Source organism: Phalaenopsis equestris, unplaced genomic scaffold (assembly GCF_001263595.1).
Source record: "Phalaenopsis equestris unplaced genomic scaffold, ASM126359v1 Scaffold000002, whole genome shotgun sequence".
In the NCBI taxonomy this organism is placed as follows: domain Eukaryota; kingdom Viridiplantae; phylum Streptophyta; class Magnoliopsida; order Asparagales; family Orchidaceae; genus Phalaenopsis; species Phalaenopsis equestris.
The window spans coordinates 29,537,493-29,557,243 of NW_018164444.1; the positions used below are offsets into that span (position 1 = coordinate 29,537,493).

Here is a 19,751-nt window from a genome sequence, read left to right on the forward strand (position 1 = left end):
ATTATCACAAAAGAAATGCTTTTTAACAAAGATAAAATTCATGTGGGTCATTTACATACATAACATCTCAATCCTTTTTATGTATTTACTATTTATATATAAAAAAGATTAATAATAATATGTTAGAATTAGTTATCAAGATATTATATATTTATATAATATAAATTAAATAATTAATATAAGCCCTAACCCAACCGGGCCAAACCCAACCGGCCTCCCCTTCCCCTCCTCTCAAAATCGCGAAAACTTTGGGTTCGGCCGTCTCTTCGTCTTCGAGTCTTGGCCTTCTCCTCTCAAAATCGCCAAAGCTTTGCAGCTGCTAGAGCTTAGGTTTCTCGTTTGTGTTCCTTCTCTATCCTCTACTCCTATTTGTCTTCGAATGAATTGAACGCGAAGTCCACAGCCCTAACACGAGCTCTTAACAAAGAACGAACGAGGCCAGTCCCCGTCTGCCCCTTTTCCGCGATACCTGCGGGAACCGCGAACTTTGCCTGTCGACTAGGGCATCCGAAACCCTCGTCCTCCTCACCTTTCGCTTCAACCCAAAACCTCAGGCGAAAAGTTCCGACGGTCGCTTGCAGGCGATGAGCGACTGGTATGTATTCTTTCCTGGTCTTTCTCGCCCCTTCGCACGCTGCAGTTCTCTAAAGTAAATCCACCCACCACTCATATTCACTAAATCCGGGGTTTAGGAAAAGAAGGAGGAAAAGGGATTTAAGATTCTCTGCGATTTAAAACTAGTCACTTTTGCTGTTTGGCCGGATTTAGGTTAATTTGTGCTACAATTCTGCTACCAAACAGACCCCTAACTGGCTTCTTTGATCGCAGTGAGATTTGCTAGAGAATCAACTTTTCTCATACCGGTAGAAGTGGGTTGGGCCTAGGGCTCACTCTTCAGCTCGATTGCTGTCACCGAATTTACCACAGAATGGGCGGGAGAGCGGTTGTTTCTGATGACGAAGGTAAGTTGGTACCCGCTTTCTCCTTTCCATTCAGCGACTTTATGGAAAAATTAAGGGTTTCTTTCACTTGTTTAATTTAGATGAGATAGAAGAGGTTGGCGCGGAGGATCAATTTCGAGGCTCGGGCAAAGGTGATCTTGAGGAGAGGGATGAGGAAGACGACGAGGATGATGATGAAGGCAATTCTTTCTTCTCCTGTTATCCGCATGTATAATAGATTTATGGTCAGTTTTTTTGGTTTGTTTGTGGGAGGGGCTTCTAAACAGGCATTTTGTTTGTGCTCGACTATTGGTAGCAGAGGACGGACAGGATGAGTACGAGAAGGATGGGTTTATTGTGGATGATGTGGACGAAGAGGGAGAGGAGAACGACGAAGACAGTGATGAGGAGCGGCACAGAAAGAAGAAGAAGAAGAGAAGGTATGATACTTGTCCTTCTATTCCATATTTTGTTGAAGAATCTGTTTGATTTTATACGTGTTTCATTTTCTTTGGCCTGTCTACTATTTATGTTTATTATTTTTACCGCAGAGAGTCTGAAAGGAATTATGTTCTTGATGAGGACGACTATGAGTTGCTTGAGGATAATAACATCACTGTGCATCGGCCTAAACCTGTATAACACTTGATCTCCTAATTATTGCTAGTTTCTGCTGCTTTTACTATCTGCTAGGGTTAATCTGGGTATGCACTGAATTGATTGCACGTCATGATTAGGGTAGCAAATTCAAGCGCTTGAAAAAGGCTGGGCGTGGTTCAGAGATGGAGGAGCATTCTGGGTTCGCTGCCGATGAAGAATCTGAGAGGGCCGATCGCGGTGGCAGAACTGCTGAGGAGAAACTCAAGCGAAGTTTATTTGGTGATGATGAGGGTGTGTGTTTTAAACTTCGTTCAATCCACCTCGCATAATGCTAGTTTAGTATGACGTTTACAAGCTTTATATCATAATCTCAGGGGCACCTCTTGAAGATATTGCTGAAGAAGAAGAGCAACCAGAAGAAGAAGATGTGGATTTGATTGGTGATGAGGATGAGATGGCTGATTTTATTGTCGATGAGGAAGATGTTGATGAGAATGGCACCATTGTGAGGTATCTAAATCAATTCGTCAATAAGATTATTTTTTATATAATTTTGATTTCTTTTGCATTTGATTGACTATGCTTATTTATGCAATTTGGTTTTCTGTCACTAACTATAAGGCAATGTGTTTCAATATAGGCGACCCAAGGTGAAGAAAAAGAAATCCAAACAGGCCCCTGGTGTTTCATCATCTGCTTTACAGGAAGCCCAAGAGATATTTGGCGATGTTGATGAGCTATTGATGCTTCGTAAGCAAGGGATGGCAGGTGGTTCTAGTGAATGGGTGGAAAAGAGACTGGAGGATGAGTTTGAGCCTTTCATTCTCTCAGAGAAATACATGACGCCAAAAGATGATGCTATAAGAGAAACTGATATACCCGAAAGGATTCAAGTAATCCAATAAACCCCATTGCTCATATACGATTACATTTTTGTTACCAATTTTGGTTTATTAAGTATTGTGTTGGGATTTTTCTTCAATGCAGCTAATGGAGGACTTTACTGGGCCTCCACCAATCGATGACAAGAGTATTGAAGAGGAGAGTGCCTGGATATACAACATGCTCAATAACTCTTTTGTTTCACCTCTATTTGTTCATGATCAGCTAGTGAAGGACATTGATAAGGAAGATATCGGACGTGTTTTGACAATGGTGCATGTTCAAAAATTAGATGTAAGTTTTAGGTTCTGTTGGCTGGAATTTTCTTAATTTGTCTTCCAGGCATAATTTTGCTGTTAATCTTTATGATCCCATCCAGATTCCATTCATTGCTATGTATCGGAAGGAATTTTGCCGTAGTCTCTTGAAAGATTCTGAGGACGCGCTTCAAAATGACGACGGGAATACTCCAATGAAATGGCATAAGGTAGGCAAGTTACATCAATTTAATAAGATTACTAACATTTCTCTTTATTGGTTGTTGCTAGATGTTGAATAATGTTCTTAGTAGATTCTGTCATGTATTGAAGGTTCTTTGGGCAGTGCATAGTTTGGACAGGAAGTGGTTACTTCTTCAAAAGCGCAAGAGTGCTCTTGAAATGTACTACTCCAAACGCTTTGAGGAGGAAGCTCGTAGGATTGATGATGAAACCAGACTTGCGTTAAATAGACAAATCTTTAGCTCTATCTCTGAAGCTCTTAAGGAGGCAAACTCTGAAAGAGAGGTTGATGATGTTGATGCAAAATTCAACCTGCATTTTCCTCCCGGTGAAGTTGATGTAGAAGAAGGACAGTTTAAAAGGCCGAAGAGAAAATCCTTGTACAGCATATGCTACAAGGCTGGTTTGTGGGAGGTTGCTAACAAATTTGGTTTGAGTTCCGAACAATTTGGATTGCATTTTTCATTGGAAAAAGTGGTTTGTATGCTATACTGGTTTTTTTTTTTTTTTTCCAAATACATAACAAAGAATGATATGTTAATCTGCATCATGTATGCAGAGGTTGGAAGAGTTGCAAGATGGAAAAGTAGCTGGTTTTTTTTTTTTTTTTTCCAAATACATAACAAAGAATGATATGTTAATCTGCATCATGTATGCAGAGGTTGGAAGAGTTGCAAGATGGAAAAGTAGTTCCTGAGGAAATAGCTAGAAATTTTACTTGTGCAATGTTTGAGGCGGCACAAGATGTGCTCAAAGGTGCCAGACATATGGTATTTAATCTTATATTGAAACTTTTTCTTTTCCTACACTGGCTTACGTACATATATGATCAGGAATTCTGACTTCCCCTCAGAACTTGTGTAATCTTTACAAACTGATCAGGGATGTGAGGTTTATTTTTTCCTATCTCATTTTTGCTGTACGATATTTTTATTGTTGCAGGCAGCGGTAGAGATGAGTTGTGAGCCAGTTGTTAGGAAGCATGTACGTAGTACTTTTATGGAAAATGCTGTTGTCTCTACAAGCCCTACTCCCGATGGAAACTCTACGATTGATGCCTATCATCAACTTTCTGGCGTTAAGTCACTGAAGAATAAGCCTCTGTCTAAGTTTATTGATGCGCAATGGCTACTTATTCAAAAAGCAGAGCAAGAGAAACTTCTTCAGGTCACCATAAAATTGCCTGAATTCGAGCAAAACAAATTACTTGCTAATGCAAGTGATTGCTATTTGAGTGAATGTGTTAGTAAACCAGCTCAACTTTGGAATGAGCAACGCAAACTGATATTGGAAGACTCTTTTTATAATTTTATACTTCCTTCTATGGAAAAGGAAGCACGGTCACTTTTGATGGCCAGAGCTAAGAATTGGCTTCTCATGGAGTATGGAAAGCAGTTGTGGAGCAAGGTTTCTGTGGCCCCTTATCAACGGAAGGGAAATTCTGTTGACATTGAGAATGAAGATGAACCAGAATTAAGAGTTATGGCCTGCTGTTGGGGACCCGGAAAGCCTGCCAATACGTTTGTGATGTTGGATTCTGCTGGAGAAGTTGTTGATATTATTTATGCTGGCTCAATTTGCATAAAATCTCAGGGTGTTGCTGAGCAGCAGCGCAAGAAAGCTGATCAAGAAAGACTTTTAAGATTCATGACTGAACACCAACCTCATGTTGTTTGCTTAGGAGCTGCCAATCTGTCATGCAAACAACTTAAGGATGATATTTACGAGGTATAGTCAACTTTTTCTGACGTTGAAGTAACTTTGGCAATTGTGTGGCTTAAAGATTTCCCTCTTTATTGTGATCTTTTTGCTATACTTCCTATACCGAACGCTTGTGCTCTTGGCTGCCTGCATTATATGTTCTATCTGTTAAATTTATGGTATTTCTACTTGTTTTCTTCTTTGTTTAGGTGGAACTTATCTACTTGTTGCAGCTGTTAGTTTTATGCATGAAATATCCTTTTTTCCTTTAGTTGTTGATGTGTTGTTCTAATTTACTAGGCTATGGTTATTTTGCTTATTTATTTTAGCTCACTGAGACTTTGCTTTGCTCTGGGAGGGCTGGTACCTTTTTTTCTTTTATTTTCTACGCATATGAATTATGTTAGAGGACACTCCTCTGTGAAGCACAGATAATTAATACCTATCTAAATTTTTGCAAAGTTTATTTTTTTTGCTGCTTCCATTTCATTGCACTTTGACTAGTAGCACAACTTTTGCATTTGTTATTTTAGTATAAGAATTTTTTATTATTTTGAGGCAGTATTTCTTAATTCTTAAATCTTTCGCGCAACCCTACTAAAGAAAAGTTTTGTTACTCTTTTTAATCATCTAAATTGTCTCTGTTGAGCACCAGGCTGCAGCTCATGAATAAAGTTCTATTTATTCTCTAAAGACTGCTCAATTTCCTGTTTCATGATTTAGTATGTTTTTGATGATGCGTTTCTATCCCACTTTTGTTAGCACTCGGCTCTTGCATTGTGCTAGTGTTTCTGAATTTTGTGCTAGCCCAAAAGAATATGCGTTTCTTGATTGTAATCGTTTCCATATTCTTTTGGTCTAGTCTTCGATGTCAGATATGCTATCTTTCTAATGCTGATCTCAAACCCTTAGGACCATGCTAGCCCTTTAGTGTGTTGTCGATTTGTTTTTGACACTTAATCTTCATCTTAGGCGCTTGTTTGCAGTTGCTGCTTGGAGCTGGTACAATCATTTTACTTGGGTTGTCTTCATTGTACCTTTTTTAGGATCTTATCCAATCCAGTTGTCTTTGGCCCTCTCTTCCAGATTTGGTTTTGCACTTTGTCCCCACATTTGTGCTTTCCTATGCCTTTCTTTTATAGCATCCCAAGGCGCTTATCATCATTCTTGAGAGTTTAACCCTTGTCTCCATTTTTGTTTCCTACAACAATTTTATCTCCCACGGCAATCATATCTCTCATCACCCACTTCAAACCTATTTCCTATGGCGATCCTGTCTTCCATGATGATCCTCTTCTCTTTCTCCACGACCATCTCATCTTTCGAATATCCTATCTCTCATCATGATCTCATCACCTTAGGTTTTGACAATGCCTGGCAAGTAACCAACCCGTAGTCCATTATTAATTTCTCATAGACTATCTTGTTTTAGTGTTAATTGGTTTGAATCATCAAATTTGAAAAGTTGTTATTAAACAACCCACAGCCTATATCTCTCAGCTCATCCTGCACCATACGATCTCGTGTTGCTTCTTCCTGTCACATTATGAGCTGATGTGGGATGATAGGGTTATCGAAGTTTTATATTTAAAGATGTCACCATATAAATTTAATCAAATGTATTTAAAATTTTTTTATAATTCTATAATATTTATTATTTTAATGTATTTTAATTATTAAGGATATTCTCCATGATTGTATTTTTCTTGTTGTTCTTGCTTTTTGATATATTTAAGTATGCCCGTACTAGTGCCATAGTTAATTCACTAATGATGTAGATTTTCAGCAACAATAAGCAATTATTCTCTACAAAATGTTTCAGGTTATTTTCAAAATAGTTGAAGATCATCCTAGAGATGTCAGCCAAGATATGAACATTAATATAGTATGGGGTGATGAATCCTTGCCACGACTGTTTGAGAATGCACGAGTTTCTTCGGATCAACTTACAGGACAACCAGGTAATGTCTTTTTCAGAATGCTTATTTATTTAAATTTAATTATCTTGAGTTTTTCTTTTTAGTGCTACAGAACTTTTCCTTTATGCAGGCATTGTAAAACGTGCTGTTGCGCTTGGACGTTACCTACAAAATCCACTGGCAATGGTTGCAACACTTTGTGGACCTGGTAAAGAAATATTGTCTTGGAAGCTTTGCCCTTTGGATGATTTCCTTGCCCCTGATGAGAAGTATGACATGGTTGAGCAAATAATGGTTGATGCAACCAATCAAGTAGGCGTTGATGTTAATTTAGCTTCAAGCCATGAATGGCTTTTTTCTCCCTTGCAGTTTGTTGCAGGTCTTGGACCACGAAAAGCTTCTTCTTTACAGAGAGCATTTGTAAGGGCTGGATCTATTTTCAATCGGAAAGAAATTCCAATGGGAAAGATCATCAGGAAAAAGGTTTTTATTAATGCTGTCGGTTTTCTAAGAGTTCGCCGCAGTGGGGCAGCGGCTGCTACTAGTCATATTATTGATTTGCTGGATGATACAAGAATTCATCCAGAGTCGTATGATTTGGCAAAGACTATGGCCAAGGATGTCTATTCGGAGGATGCTCCAGATGACATTAATGACATGGATGACGATGCTCTTGAAATGGCAATTGAACATGTCAGGGAAAAATCAGATATGCTTAAAGTCCTTGTAATTGAAGAATATGCAAAGAGCATTGCTGAGCGGTTTGGCACTGATAAGAAGGAAACTCTGGAAGATATAAAGAATGAACTGCTTCATGGATTTAAAGACTGGAGGCGCCCATTTAGTGAACCTAATGCAGATGAGGAATTTAGTATGCTATCTGGCGAAACTGACGATTCACTTTCCGATGGAAGAATTGTTGAAGTGAATGTTCGTTTTGTCCAGGACAATCGTATTGTTTGCTTTTTTGATTCTGGTCTCAAAGGTTTTATCTTTGCAGAAGAGTTCTCAGATGAAGGCTATGACCCTGAAAAGGTGAAAGCAGGTGATATACTAACATGCAAAATCAAGAGTGTTAATAAAAGTCGGTGTGCAGTTTATCTAACTTGTAAAGAAAGTGAACTGAAGAAAAGGCAGTATATTCCTCTCAACCAAGATCCATTCTATCTTGAAGATGATGTTACTTTACATAATGAGCAGGAGAAGGCTCGCAAGGAAAAGGAACTTGCAAAGAAGCGATTCAAGCCAAGAATGATCAGCCATCCTCGATTTCAAAATGTTACTGCTGATGAGGCAATAGGCGGAAGGGGGTTTTGTTTTTTTTTTTTTTTTTTTTTTTTTTGTAGTTTACTGTTTTCTTTTATACGATTATTATGTTTTGGTACTCCTCCTTTGTTTTTTTCATGTACCGAGGCATGATTTTCTTTCTATATTCCTTTTGGGACAGTTCCTTGCTAACAAAGATGCTGGAGAGAGCATAATTCGACCAAGCTCAAAAGGTCCATCGTATTTGACTTTGACACTGAAAATTTCAAATGGTGTTTATGCTCATAAAGACATAGTGGAAAGTGGGAAAGATCATAAAGATATTACGAGTTTGCTTCGCATTGGGAAAACATTGACTATTGACAAAGATACTTTTGAGGATCTTGATGAGGTTAGTCTACTTGTGTTTCTTACCACTCCTGTTTTTTACTATTGTCTATTGTACTAGAGTTAAAAGAATGACGAGTCTTTGCAGCTTTGTTTGATGTGCATCATGGAGTTTAGTAATAATTATTTGTAAACCAGTATAAGCTAATGTTTGATACCTTTATACGTCAGTTTCCATTGGAATACCCAAAATCATCATAAATTTACTCTTTTTAACAAACTTCTGTTCAACAACTTGAATAGTGGACTGTGTTTTTGCATATGAGATTTGTATGTTATTTATTGGGCTTGAATCTTTTAGTCACCTAACTAGCAGCTATGATGGTTGAGACCTTTGCATCTCGAACTTTTTCTCATTTATTGTTGCGGTATTGCTATATGGTGAATTGTTCGTTCTTATTTATGAATATAGGAGAAAGTAAGTTTCGTTGGGGAGGTTAGAACATTTTTATTGACCATACACTATTTATATTGGACATCCGCCAAGTTCCATCATTTATTTTATTTTAATTTACCGTTTAATTTTCTGACTTATGTACAGATGGGAAATATAGGGCTTGCTGATGAGATTTTGGGCAGTCACTTGGAACTATACCCTCACTCTTACGTTAACCTATGTACTTTTTGAACTGCTTAATATATTGCATACGTTCCCTTTCCATTGATATTTGCATTGCATTTTTCATTTCTCTGTTGGTTTGGTTTGAAGTTGAAATTTTGTGGTTTTACCAACAGAGAGTACTTATTGATGATAGACATGATGATTGACTGCAAAACGAAGTCATTTAATGGGTGCTGTTGATCTGTTGGAAAAAAAAAAATTATTTAAACTAAACATTCATGAAAATAGATCCCCGCTATTGGTTTAATGCCTCTGCGGAGCTGGTTTCAACTGAACTTTGGTAGAAATGGATTTAATGCAAGTTGTAATGGATAGAAGATATAATAGATGCGCTGCAAACATTTGTTATATTATTGCAAGCTGATTGTAGATGTAGCATCTAATTTGTTGATTAGTCAGTTAAAGACAGTTTAACATTTAATAGAAGTTACGTTACATTGTTGATTGTTAATTGCAATTTTTTTTAGTCTTTTAAATGATATTAAAGGCAGCTTAATTTTGTGGACATATTTTGTTAAAAGCCCCAAAACTTGGCATTCTTCATTTATCTCTAGTGTTCTCTAGCATTGAACTTGGACTACCTATATTCATTTTCCAATTCAATATTTCTTACGTTATACGTTCTTCAAATTCCAATAAACTTTCTCCACCAAGCTCTCAAAACCCCAAGCTTGCCGCCTGCTAAAACTCCCAACTAAAATATCGACACTATTTATTTCTACATCTCTCATTCCTATTTAAACAATGGAGACAGTAAGGATTAAGATATTGATAGTGATGATAGTAGAAGTCAGGTATGGAGAAAAAAAGCACTTGAAGAACTTAAATTCTAATCGTCTTATTATTAATGTTCATGATTTCTATCAACAATTTGTATCAGCAATTTGGATTGAAATCAAATTGAGAATGGCTAAAGTTCTTTTGACTAAATCTTAAATGACTAATTAAAATGCATGTGCATTAAATACATTTCTCTTTTGAAATTTATAATTATATATCAACTTAATAAGTATTGTTATTTCCAAATGTAGTGTTATCATTGAGAAATTACCATTAGACTAAACCCTATGGGCTCTAACCTGGGCTCAAGTTTCTTCCCTCTAATGATATTACCTCACAAATCTGTGAGGTCTCTGCTGCCATGTGGCTCTACAGCAGTACAAAGAAATCTTACGGGTTATCGAACTATTGTAATTATTCTATAGTTAATTTTATTTCAATTTTTCTCAAAAAATTTAGATATTCCCTAATAAAAGCTTTTAAGAATTGTATAAATTCTATACACATGTCGGAATAAAACTCTACAATTTTGCAACATTTGTCACTGTAGTAGAGCTTTAGGAAATGCAAAGAGATGGACAATCCATTGCAAAGCACTTTATTCTATTTGAAAGTTTGCGGCAAGAGATTTACCATTATCAACACATTCAAATGGAATTCAACGAAGATATAAATCTTCTTAAAATGTATATTGAAAAATATCTAATATATGATATTTTTGCTTGATTAAATGGTGAGTTTAATGCTATAAAAAGTCTAAATAATTGGAATGAGTGTTTAACATGACTAAACGAAGTGCTTTCTAATGAAGGGAGGAGGGTCATGATCATTAACAAGCCCATGGAGCGCTCAGCCTTAATGTCGAAGGTTATCGGCATCAAGAACTCGAACTCAAAGTCCACTTGTATTAAGGGCTACATGCCAACCAATTGCAGCAAAGATGATCAATAGAGAGAGTCTATGGTGCACATGTTGCAAAAATAGTTGACACAAAAATAAGAAATGTTGGAAATTTCATGGCAAACTACAAAACATAATTGGGCAATAGAAGGATTAACAAAACATGAAGATATTCATGATATAACACATGTAGGAGAAGACAGTACCAAAGAATCATTCATTGAGTTCCACAAAGAAATAAAAATCTGAAATATTATTATGATCACTGAAGAAAAGCCCATTTATAACAAGTACTTGTACTATAGTATTTCAGCTATTATCTTATGTATTCATACTTCTAAAGACTCAGATATGTCTATTTCTAGATCTTGGTTCATTTATTCAAGAGCTATGAGCCATATGAACAATTCTTCTCACAAATTTATTTCATCCTCCTTAACCTTGTAGTAATAATAAAATAAGTATTACCGATGACTCCTTTAACAATTATTTCCAATCAAGGAGGTTTTCTTATAGATAAATCCCTCGCACTTCAAAATTTCCTCCATGTATTATTTTCCAACTTGTTATTCATCTAAAAGATAATTAAAGTTTCTAAGTGTATTATTATGTTTTATATTTTATATCATGTCTTTTAGGAGCATGGCATGAGGAAGAGGATTGGATATACTTAAGAAAGGGATGGTCTCTGCCATCTTGAGAAATTTAATAATAAAAAAAACTTCACTCAACTTTCAATATGATCTGTTCTTTCAAACTCTAAATGTGATAACATAAGGTATGCCATCGTTCCATCAACAGTTTGGGTGTTATTCGCTCGTCATTTATTGTTCTCTAACAGATGCCTCCTTCATTATTTAAGGTTATCAATATTAAAAAACTTCATTGTGATGTTTGTGAGCTAACAAAACAATAAAACGCCCACCTTCTGATAAGTGACCTATGAACCCTTACTCTTTTTTCATTCATTTATAATAACATGGGAACCTTTATCTGCGCTTAACATCTTTGATACCCGGTGATTTTGTATTTTTATCAATGATTGTACTTGTTTGTCATCAATTTTTCTATTAAAGAAAAAGTGACGTGAGCACTGTTTTTCTCACTTATGTGAAAAAAATTTAATTTAGAGTTGAAATAAAATGTCAGATCTAAATATGCAAAAGATCATTTTAACAATTTTCTCACTTAAATACTTTTAAAAATGAATAATGCATGAGTTCTGTGTATCTACTTAAAAAACAAAAAAGTGATCGAACGAAAGAACGACCACCTACTTACTATCACAAATGTTTTTCTTCTTTGAAGGAACGTTCTAAAATAACATTCACGCAAAGCTATTAAATATCTGCTCACGTCATAAATTACTTATCTGCAAGGGTTTTAAGTTCAAAAGTCCTACACAAATCTTGATAACATTCTTTCCTCTCTTCAACATTGTTAATAATCTTGTAATCAAAATATTTTAAAGTATTGATACCAATATATATTTATAACTTGACCTGGGAGTAATTAAATGTGTTTTCATTAGCTATTTTGCGATATAAATTGAGTATAAATGCTACCAGCCCACAAGAAAAGTTTGTCATCTAATTTCACTTTAATGAAGAACAGTTCCTCTTTATTACTTGGCATCAGGAAGATTTATCGTTCAGAAATGTTAAAAGGTTTTTTTTGCTCTTGGGTTGCCTTTCCTGCTTGTCCTGGTAGGCAATTTTGTCTTATAATCAACAACTTCTACCCAAACCAGACCACTTTATACTCAACCACTGCCGTTTACTCGAGCACAATGCTTTAATCCCTCAGTTTATGCAAGTTTAATAGACTGAGTCAATCGTTATTACTATGTATGCTGAGAGAATTACTGAGCCTGAGACTGAAAAAGGTTTTAGTAATAAAAATACATGAACCTCCACTATTATCCTCTACACTTGTTTTGATATTATAAAAATTTTTCTTATAATCATCAGCTCTTCTTTATTAATTTGCTTATTATTTTTTCTATCCCAAAGAGAATCTCTAAGATATTAATAATGAGAATTGGATAATGAGATGAAGGAAGAAATTGGAGTTCACTATATATATATATATATATATATATATTCTGTGTGTGTGTGTGTGCGTCTTTGTGTGTGTGTGTGTGTGTGTGTGTGTGCGTCTTTGCGTGTGTGTGTGGTACATTTTAATGGAAATCGGTAAAGTTATTGAAGGGAAAAATCGATTGGATACAGATGAGTCTTACTGTAATGTAGAAGTCTAGTGGTTTATTAGAATGCTATGAATACTGGTTAGATGCTACAGGCTATAAAGAAATGTATGTGATAATTATTTTGAAACCTTTGCTCTGATTGCTAAAATGAATTTTGATTGCATTCTTTCATCACTAAAATCATAGATGACTTGGAAAATACAACAATTCATTGTTAATAATGCCGTCTTACATAGTGACATTGGAGGAGGATCTATTTTATAACCTATGTAACATTTTGGAGCGAAATTCAACAATTCCATGAATCTATAAGATGTGTGTTGATGGCGATAAATCAGGCTTGCATGTTTCTTTGCCATTTTTCCAGCAGAAGTCTGACTTCTAGAATCCTGATAAAAGAAATAATTCTTCTAAACATAGAATCAGTTAAGGGGAGATTGAAATTAAATAAAACCTGCAAAAATGTGGATATGACGACAAGATATAAAACAAATCTGTTAAAAGAGAAGAAGAAGCATTACCTAAAATACGAACCGATTTTTCTATGATACCAACCCTGGATCAACCTCGATTGATCCATAGGCAGCTGCAACGAGTGTTCCTTCATTGCCATTTGCTGTTAACCAGCGACCTATACCCTAGATCTTAACATAAAAGTCTGCATTCCATTTTTAATTTGCCTATAGAATGAAGATGGTGGGGATTATGCCTTGCATAAGGATACATGCACGCATCTTTATACTTTATTAAACTTCAAATTTGTTAAAAAAAAGGAAGAAGGAAAAAAAACTTCTTGAGTGCTTCCTGAGGCGAATTTGTATCTTTGTGATATGCATCCTTTCAAACTTCGAATTTATATCTTTCTATAGGCAAAATTTGGTACTCAGAGAAAAAATAATTCCTTAAGGTATGCCTGTTATATTCGGATACAATTGCTTAGGTCTTGGGTTTTAGATGCATAATTTCCGTAGGTTTATTTGTTATTAAAAATGTGGAAGGTGGGCTCCACTTTACTGCTTGTTTATGTTTCTTTAGAATGTTGATCGTTTTAATTTTGAACTACTTTTTCTTTGTTAATTGGATGAAACTTATTTGTTTTGAGAGTTTTTATGCATTTCATTGTATGGTTCTCTCTGCAGGTTATGGATAGATATATTGATCCTCTAGTAACTAATTTGAAAAATGTGCTTAGTTACCGAAAATTCCGGCGGGGAACAAAATCAGAAGTTGATGATCAATTAAGGAAAGAAAAGATGGAAAATCCAATGAGAATAGTTTATAGTTTTGGCATATCCCACGAGCATCCTGGGACTTTTGTCTTGTCCTATATTAGAAGCTCAAACCCACACCATGAGTATGTTGGGTTGTATCCCAAAGGTTTCAGGTTTAGGAAGAGGGATTTTGAGGATCTTGATAGGTTAGTGGCATTTTTTCAGAAAAATATTGATAAGCCGCCACCTGAATCTGGACCGTCAATACAGACTGTTGCTGCGAAGGTTCCAATGAAAAGCCCAGGTTGGGGTTACTCTAGCGATGGTATGTTTGGTTCCACAGGCAGCAATGATGGCTGGAGTAGTCAAACCCCAGACAGGGACAGTCCATCTACTCCAGGTTCAAGAGGTAAGTAAATTATCAGGCTATGATTTATTGTGTTTTATGTGACACTTATCTGCAGTGGTCAATATAAGAATATCATTTTTTGCAAAGATTTTTGCAGATTTTGTTGATTTATTTTATTCAAGTCTACACCCAGAAATTGAATTTTAGTTATCAACTGGATTATGCAATATGTTATTGCATGTTATTTAAAATTTTCTTGTAATTGTCTCTTTTCTAATCCAAGCAATTTACTTAGATGTGGCTTCTGACTTAGATTTTGATTTTTTTTATGAGTTAAGTTTTGATAAGTCACAGGTGTTGTTAATCAGTTCTACTGCAACTTCTCTCAACTCAAGTTGAACTATTGACGTCTCTTTCATTTCTCTGCTCGTGTGCTTAATTGTCTTTGTATCTTTAAAGTTGCATGCCTTGGCTATGAAATGAGCTTGCATAAAAATGTTCTCTGTATCTTCTTTTTCTCGACTTGTTTCGATGAGTAGATTGAGAGAGACTAATCAAAGTTCAGAACATTGAAAATCTCATGTGCCTCACCGCTTAAAGCATAAAGAGCAAAGCCATTTATTACTTTTATAGTGAGTCAGAGTTTTTATTTGCTTACACGGTGGCTTAATATTGGAAGCTTTCATATGATTATGCATCAAATATAATGATTGAGTGAGTAATTAGGTGAAGTAAAATAATAAGATATATCTGCCAAATAGATGGATGTAGAATAGTTGAATAATAGACGATGGAGAAATATAAAAGAAGATAAAGTATGAGGTATGTTATGGTAATCACTCTTATCTAGACCATGTGGGCTTCAAGCCTTCATCAGTAATCTGGTAAAGTAGAACGATAAGATATATCTGCCAAAGAACAAAAAAATTGTGATAGCATTTTTAACGTGATGAGAATTTAATTTATAACTCCAGTGTTATTAAGAAGGCGTGGGTACTGGAGAAAATTATTTTTAAATTGTAGATGTCTATTTAGGAAAGATTTGTCCTCCGTGTTTCAAAAGCTCCCCATTTGCTTTTGAAAGTTGCATCTTTTTTCTCCTGGCACTGCCCGTTGGCAAAATCAGCACCCATACATTTTTATGCAATTCATATTTTGTCTTTCATTGTTTTACTAACTTGCATCCATACCATTAAGAAATACCTCAAAAGAGGTGGTGGACCTGAAAGGGGGGAGGGGCCTATGGAGAGGTAGGGGCTAGGGCAGGAATCATGTGAGCGAGAGAAAAATTCTAGGTGCGTCAAATCAGGTGAGCGAATGAAAAATATTAGGTGCGTCAAATCAGGTTCAAGAGGTCTTTTGAACTCAAATATTAAATGGATCAAAATATCTAACTTAAACTTGACTGAACAAACCCGACTCACATTGAACTTGACTGAACAAACCCGACTCCCATAATACATTTGACATATCGTGTCGATTTCTATTAAATTCAAGTCAACATGAACCCAGATTTTTTAAGTTGGCATGTTGGGTCAGATTTTGACACCTTTAATATATAACAAAGAAAAAATGTTGTCCTTGGTAGCTTTGTTTTGTATGCGTTTGCTGTAATAAGTAGCTTTTTGGATATTTGATTCAGTGACTGAACTATCTCGTCAGATTTCTTTGGTTATGGATTGATGAAACTTAATTGTGCTCAAAGCTGATGGGCCTATAGATTCTGTCATGAACTAGTAGAAGATGCATTTATCAAACATCTAAATAACAAGAGGACTTCATACTACATAACAAGTCTTTTGTTGTTATTGCGCGGAATAGTATTTTTTTCCCTCCATGTAAACAACTTAATTTTGGCTGATATAGTTCAGATAGCTGGGTAGAAAATGAAGAAAATTGATCTTTGAAGCTCTTCTGCAGCTATTTTAATTATCATTTTGTTTTGGAACTTTCTGCTTCTTTGCCTTTAAATTAATGAAGGTGGTTCTTACATTTTATGTTTCCACTCCTTTTCGAAAAGGAGGGAGATCTGGTTTCAGGGGACGTGGCAACCGAGATGGCCATCCTAGTGGACTCCCACGGCCGGGCAGAGGCCGGGGTCGTGGAAGAGGAAACAACAATTTTGGAAGTGGAGGCCGGGGCTCCGATCATGGCAATTCTAAATGGGGTTCCAATTCCGATCATGGAAATTCCAATTGGCGTTCGAATTCTAATGATGATGATGGCTTAAGCAGCTTTCCTGGAGCCAAAATTCAAGATTCACCAGGCAGAGAGCGGAAATGCTAGTTTTGGTGGGGGTACCGGCAGCAGCTGGGGTGGGAGTGCTTCCGGCGATGGTGGTGGTTGGGGGGGTGCTCAGAACTCAGATTGGGGTGGTTCGAATAAACTGATTCCGCCTCAAGGTGGTGGAGGTGGGTGGTCTGGAGCCGGAGGTGGAAGTAGGTCAGCTGGTGGTTGGGACTAAGGAGTGCATTCATGGGTGTTCACCGGGGAAACCAAAACATACTTGGGAACTTACTTTGGAAGCAATCCTCATTTCAGGTGATAGCTGCTAATTTTATCAGTATTGTTTGCGGCAGTTGAGGTAGATGTTACAAGAAAACATCGGACAATTGTATGTGTCAAGCACGCTGTGTTTTTATTTTGGTCCACAGCTTCTTCCACTTCTATTTTGTCTAAAAGCTGTTCAACTGATCTGCGCTTGCCTCTGTTATTTTTGTTTTTAGATGTATTTGAATTAGACTTTGTTTATGTGATCAATTTGGAGGTGATTTTATTCTAGTTTTGGTGGCTCAAAATGAATGTGGAAGCTGTATAAAATTAATTGATATGATGGTTATATTTTTCATTTGGAGATAAATTGATTTTTCTGCATCTTAATGAATTGCAGTGGCATTTGTTCTTAATTTCTTATATTAGCATTAATAAGATTAATGAGAATGAGAACATCTCAGTCACAACTATCCAGGACTGATTTTTTATGTATCCAATACTTCTCCCGTGCATCATTATGAGACCTCAATGTTTTATGCAAATGATTTGGATAAGATAAATAGCTTATTTAATCATCCTTTTCTCTTTCCTCTAATCCCTCTATTATTTGGTAATTGTCTTATCAACTACTCTTGGCTTTCTTATTTAACTTCCATTCATTAATAGTTCATATTCTCGTTAAAAAAATTGTATAAGATTATGCTACTGCTACTGTTGCTTTTAAAGAAATCATTGAAAGAGATTGGGGACATGATATATAATATATATATGTAATTTTCAATAGTAGATTAATAATAGTTTATTGATATTCATTCCTTTGTTTAATATCTCTATTAATCTACAAATGTTTTATAAACTATTGCTAATTTTGTTCTTTAAATTACTTTTTATTATTAGTTTACTATGAAAAAGAATTAAGATGAGATATTATGCTCTCCTTTCTATTTTTTGTAAAGGTACCATTGAGAGGAGAAAATATTGCGTCTGTTGTTCATATGTAAGCTGCATCCGAATAACGGCTATTGATCGGGTATAGCTTACATCCGGACAATAGACGCAATATTTTTTTTTCCATTAAGAGTGACTAAAGACCTAAGTTATAATCTTTATTTACAATGGTAGAATGATAAGTTTATCACACACTGTTCTCTTTCGTCTAATCACTTTGTTATTCTACAATTGCATTATCAAGTATGGTTGGCTTTCTTGTTTAACTTATTTATTTTTTTGTTTCTATTTAGAAAGAAAAAGTTATAGATATTTTGATGTTGTTGTTGCACCTTTCAAAGCAATCACTAAAGTAGATTAGGGAGATAACAAATAATCTTTATTTGTATTAGTAGAATAACAATATCTTATTACTTGCACCCTTCTCCTTCATTTAATATTTACAAAAGTGTTGATGGATTTCTTCTTCAACTAACTTTTCATTGATGCTTTTTGACCCGATCACGTAAGGTCTCATGTAAGTGCACATATAATGTAAATAATATAATATAAATAAGTATAGGAAAATTAGGTGATAGAATGTAAAGTCAAAGGCACTAGTTTCACAAATCCTAATTTTATTCAAATAAATGAAAATTTTTAGAAGTGAATATTTGGTTTTTACATTTTAAGGAGTTTCAAATGAAAGATAAGCATTCTATGGATTCTTAGTTCATAAAATCAATACAATAAAATATGTTTAAATTGTGTAAATTGTAAATCAGGAGCAACAATCTTTTAGGCCTATGTCAACAGCAACAAAATCAATCATTTTAAAAATCCCAACTCATATCTATGCTCATAGGTATTGCAAAAATGGGATATGCACATTTCCACATTCATTGTGAAGCTTCAAGGAGAATATATCCATTTTCCTAAATATATGTTGTGAATCTCCTTATGCAAATAAGGACTTACAATATCTCAAACTCACACTAACTTTTAAACAATAGCACAACCGTTATTAATTGCTAAATAAAATTTGAATTTCACAAACGACTTACAAAAGTCTAAAACATTAAACCTATCTAACATTGATTTTATTACACTTAGATACCCGTAGGAATTAAAGAGTATAGCCAAGCATGGAGATACAATAAAAACAAATAAGAATAACAATATTAGGAGAAACAAGTGTAACTACAAGTATTGAAGCAAAAATAAACAAGTTAGAAGTGATAAAAACTAGACGAAATAAGGAATTCTCTAAGATCCTTGCTGAGTTGTGGCCTTGCTCCACTAAAACACAAGCAAACTCACACTCAACTTCTCTTATAATGAACATTCACTCTAGCAACTCAGACACTCTGAAATACACTTGAAAAATCCTCCTTTAGACTTTTTATATTCTCTTCTATAATAGTTTGCATCTAAATCTGTCCCCTCTATATTTATGGCATTGCAACGGTGACTCAGGGCTACGACACTCAAATCTAGCATTGTGGTGTTCTGGGGCAATGTTGTGGCGCTAGGTTCCTAGCGTCAATGAATTAGCTACAATCATATAAGGTTACGAACAAAAACAATAAATATATTGGCATCAATAAGTAAATAAGGCATGTCCCATGCAGTTTAAATATCCAAAGCAAAATGAAAAATAATAAACAAATAAAAATGTCCCATGCAATTGTTAAAAAAAAAAAATCTTTCAAATGTTCACACCATCATAAGAATATCATAGGTACGCATCAATGGTCATCCAGATGAAAAATTCTCTTCATGTCGAATCTTCCAGCAACTTCATAGAAAATAAATACATCAACAAGTCTTCAGAAATTTATGGAGTTGGATTCAGAATTTTCCGAACTTGCTGGAAAGAAGTTTCTTTAGACGTATTAGGGTCATTGTTGCGTGAAACCACCAAATGTGATATATGCCTTCTAAGGAAAATAGTTCACATTTTTTTCTTTTTTTTTTCATCCCGCGGATGCTGGAGGTCCAAGCTACTGCCTTTAGTGGAATCACCTGATTGGTCTGCTCTCAAATTTTCGAGAATGCCACCAA

The 19,751-nt window shown here is 35.4% G+C and overlaps 1 protein-coding gene across 1 annotated transcript; it reads left to right on the forward strand.

Moving 5' to 3' along the window:
• Positions 1 to 207: 207 nt before the first annotated feature.
• LOC110038791 (transcription elongation factor SPT6-like) lies at positions 208 to 16,553 on the forward strand. The gene is made up of 18 exons (XM_020743729.1): positions 208 to 595; positions 829 to 962; positions 1,043 to 1,141; positions 1,261 to 1,381; positions 1,493 to 1,577; positions 1,679 to 1,832; positions 1,916 to 2,051; positions 2,182 to 2,434; positions 2,529 to 2,717; positions 2,803 to 2,910; positions 3,014 to 3,400; positions 3,583 to 3,693; positions 3,866 to 4,651; positions 6,447 to 6,585; positions 6,674 to 7,844; positions 7,990 to 8,200; positions 13,847 to 14,327; positions 16,288 to 16,553. The coding sequence occupies exons 2-18, from the start codon at positions 929 to 931 to the stop codon at positions 16,551 to 16,553; spliced, it is 4,731 nt and encodes a 1,576-aa protein (XP_020599388.1). The 5' UTR covers positions 208 to 595; positions 829 to 928.
• Positions 16,554 to 19,751: the final 3,198 nt, after the last annotated feature.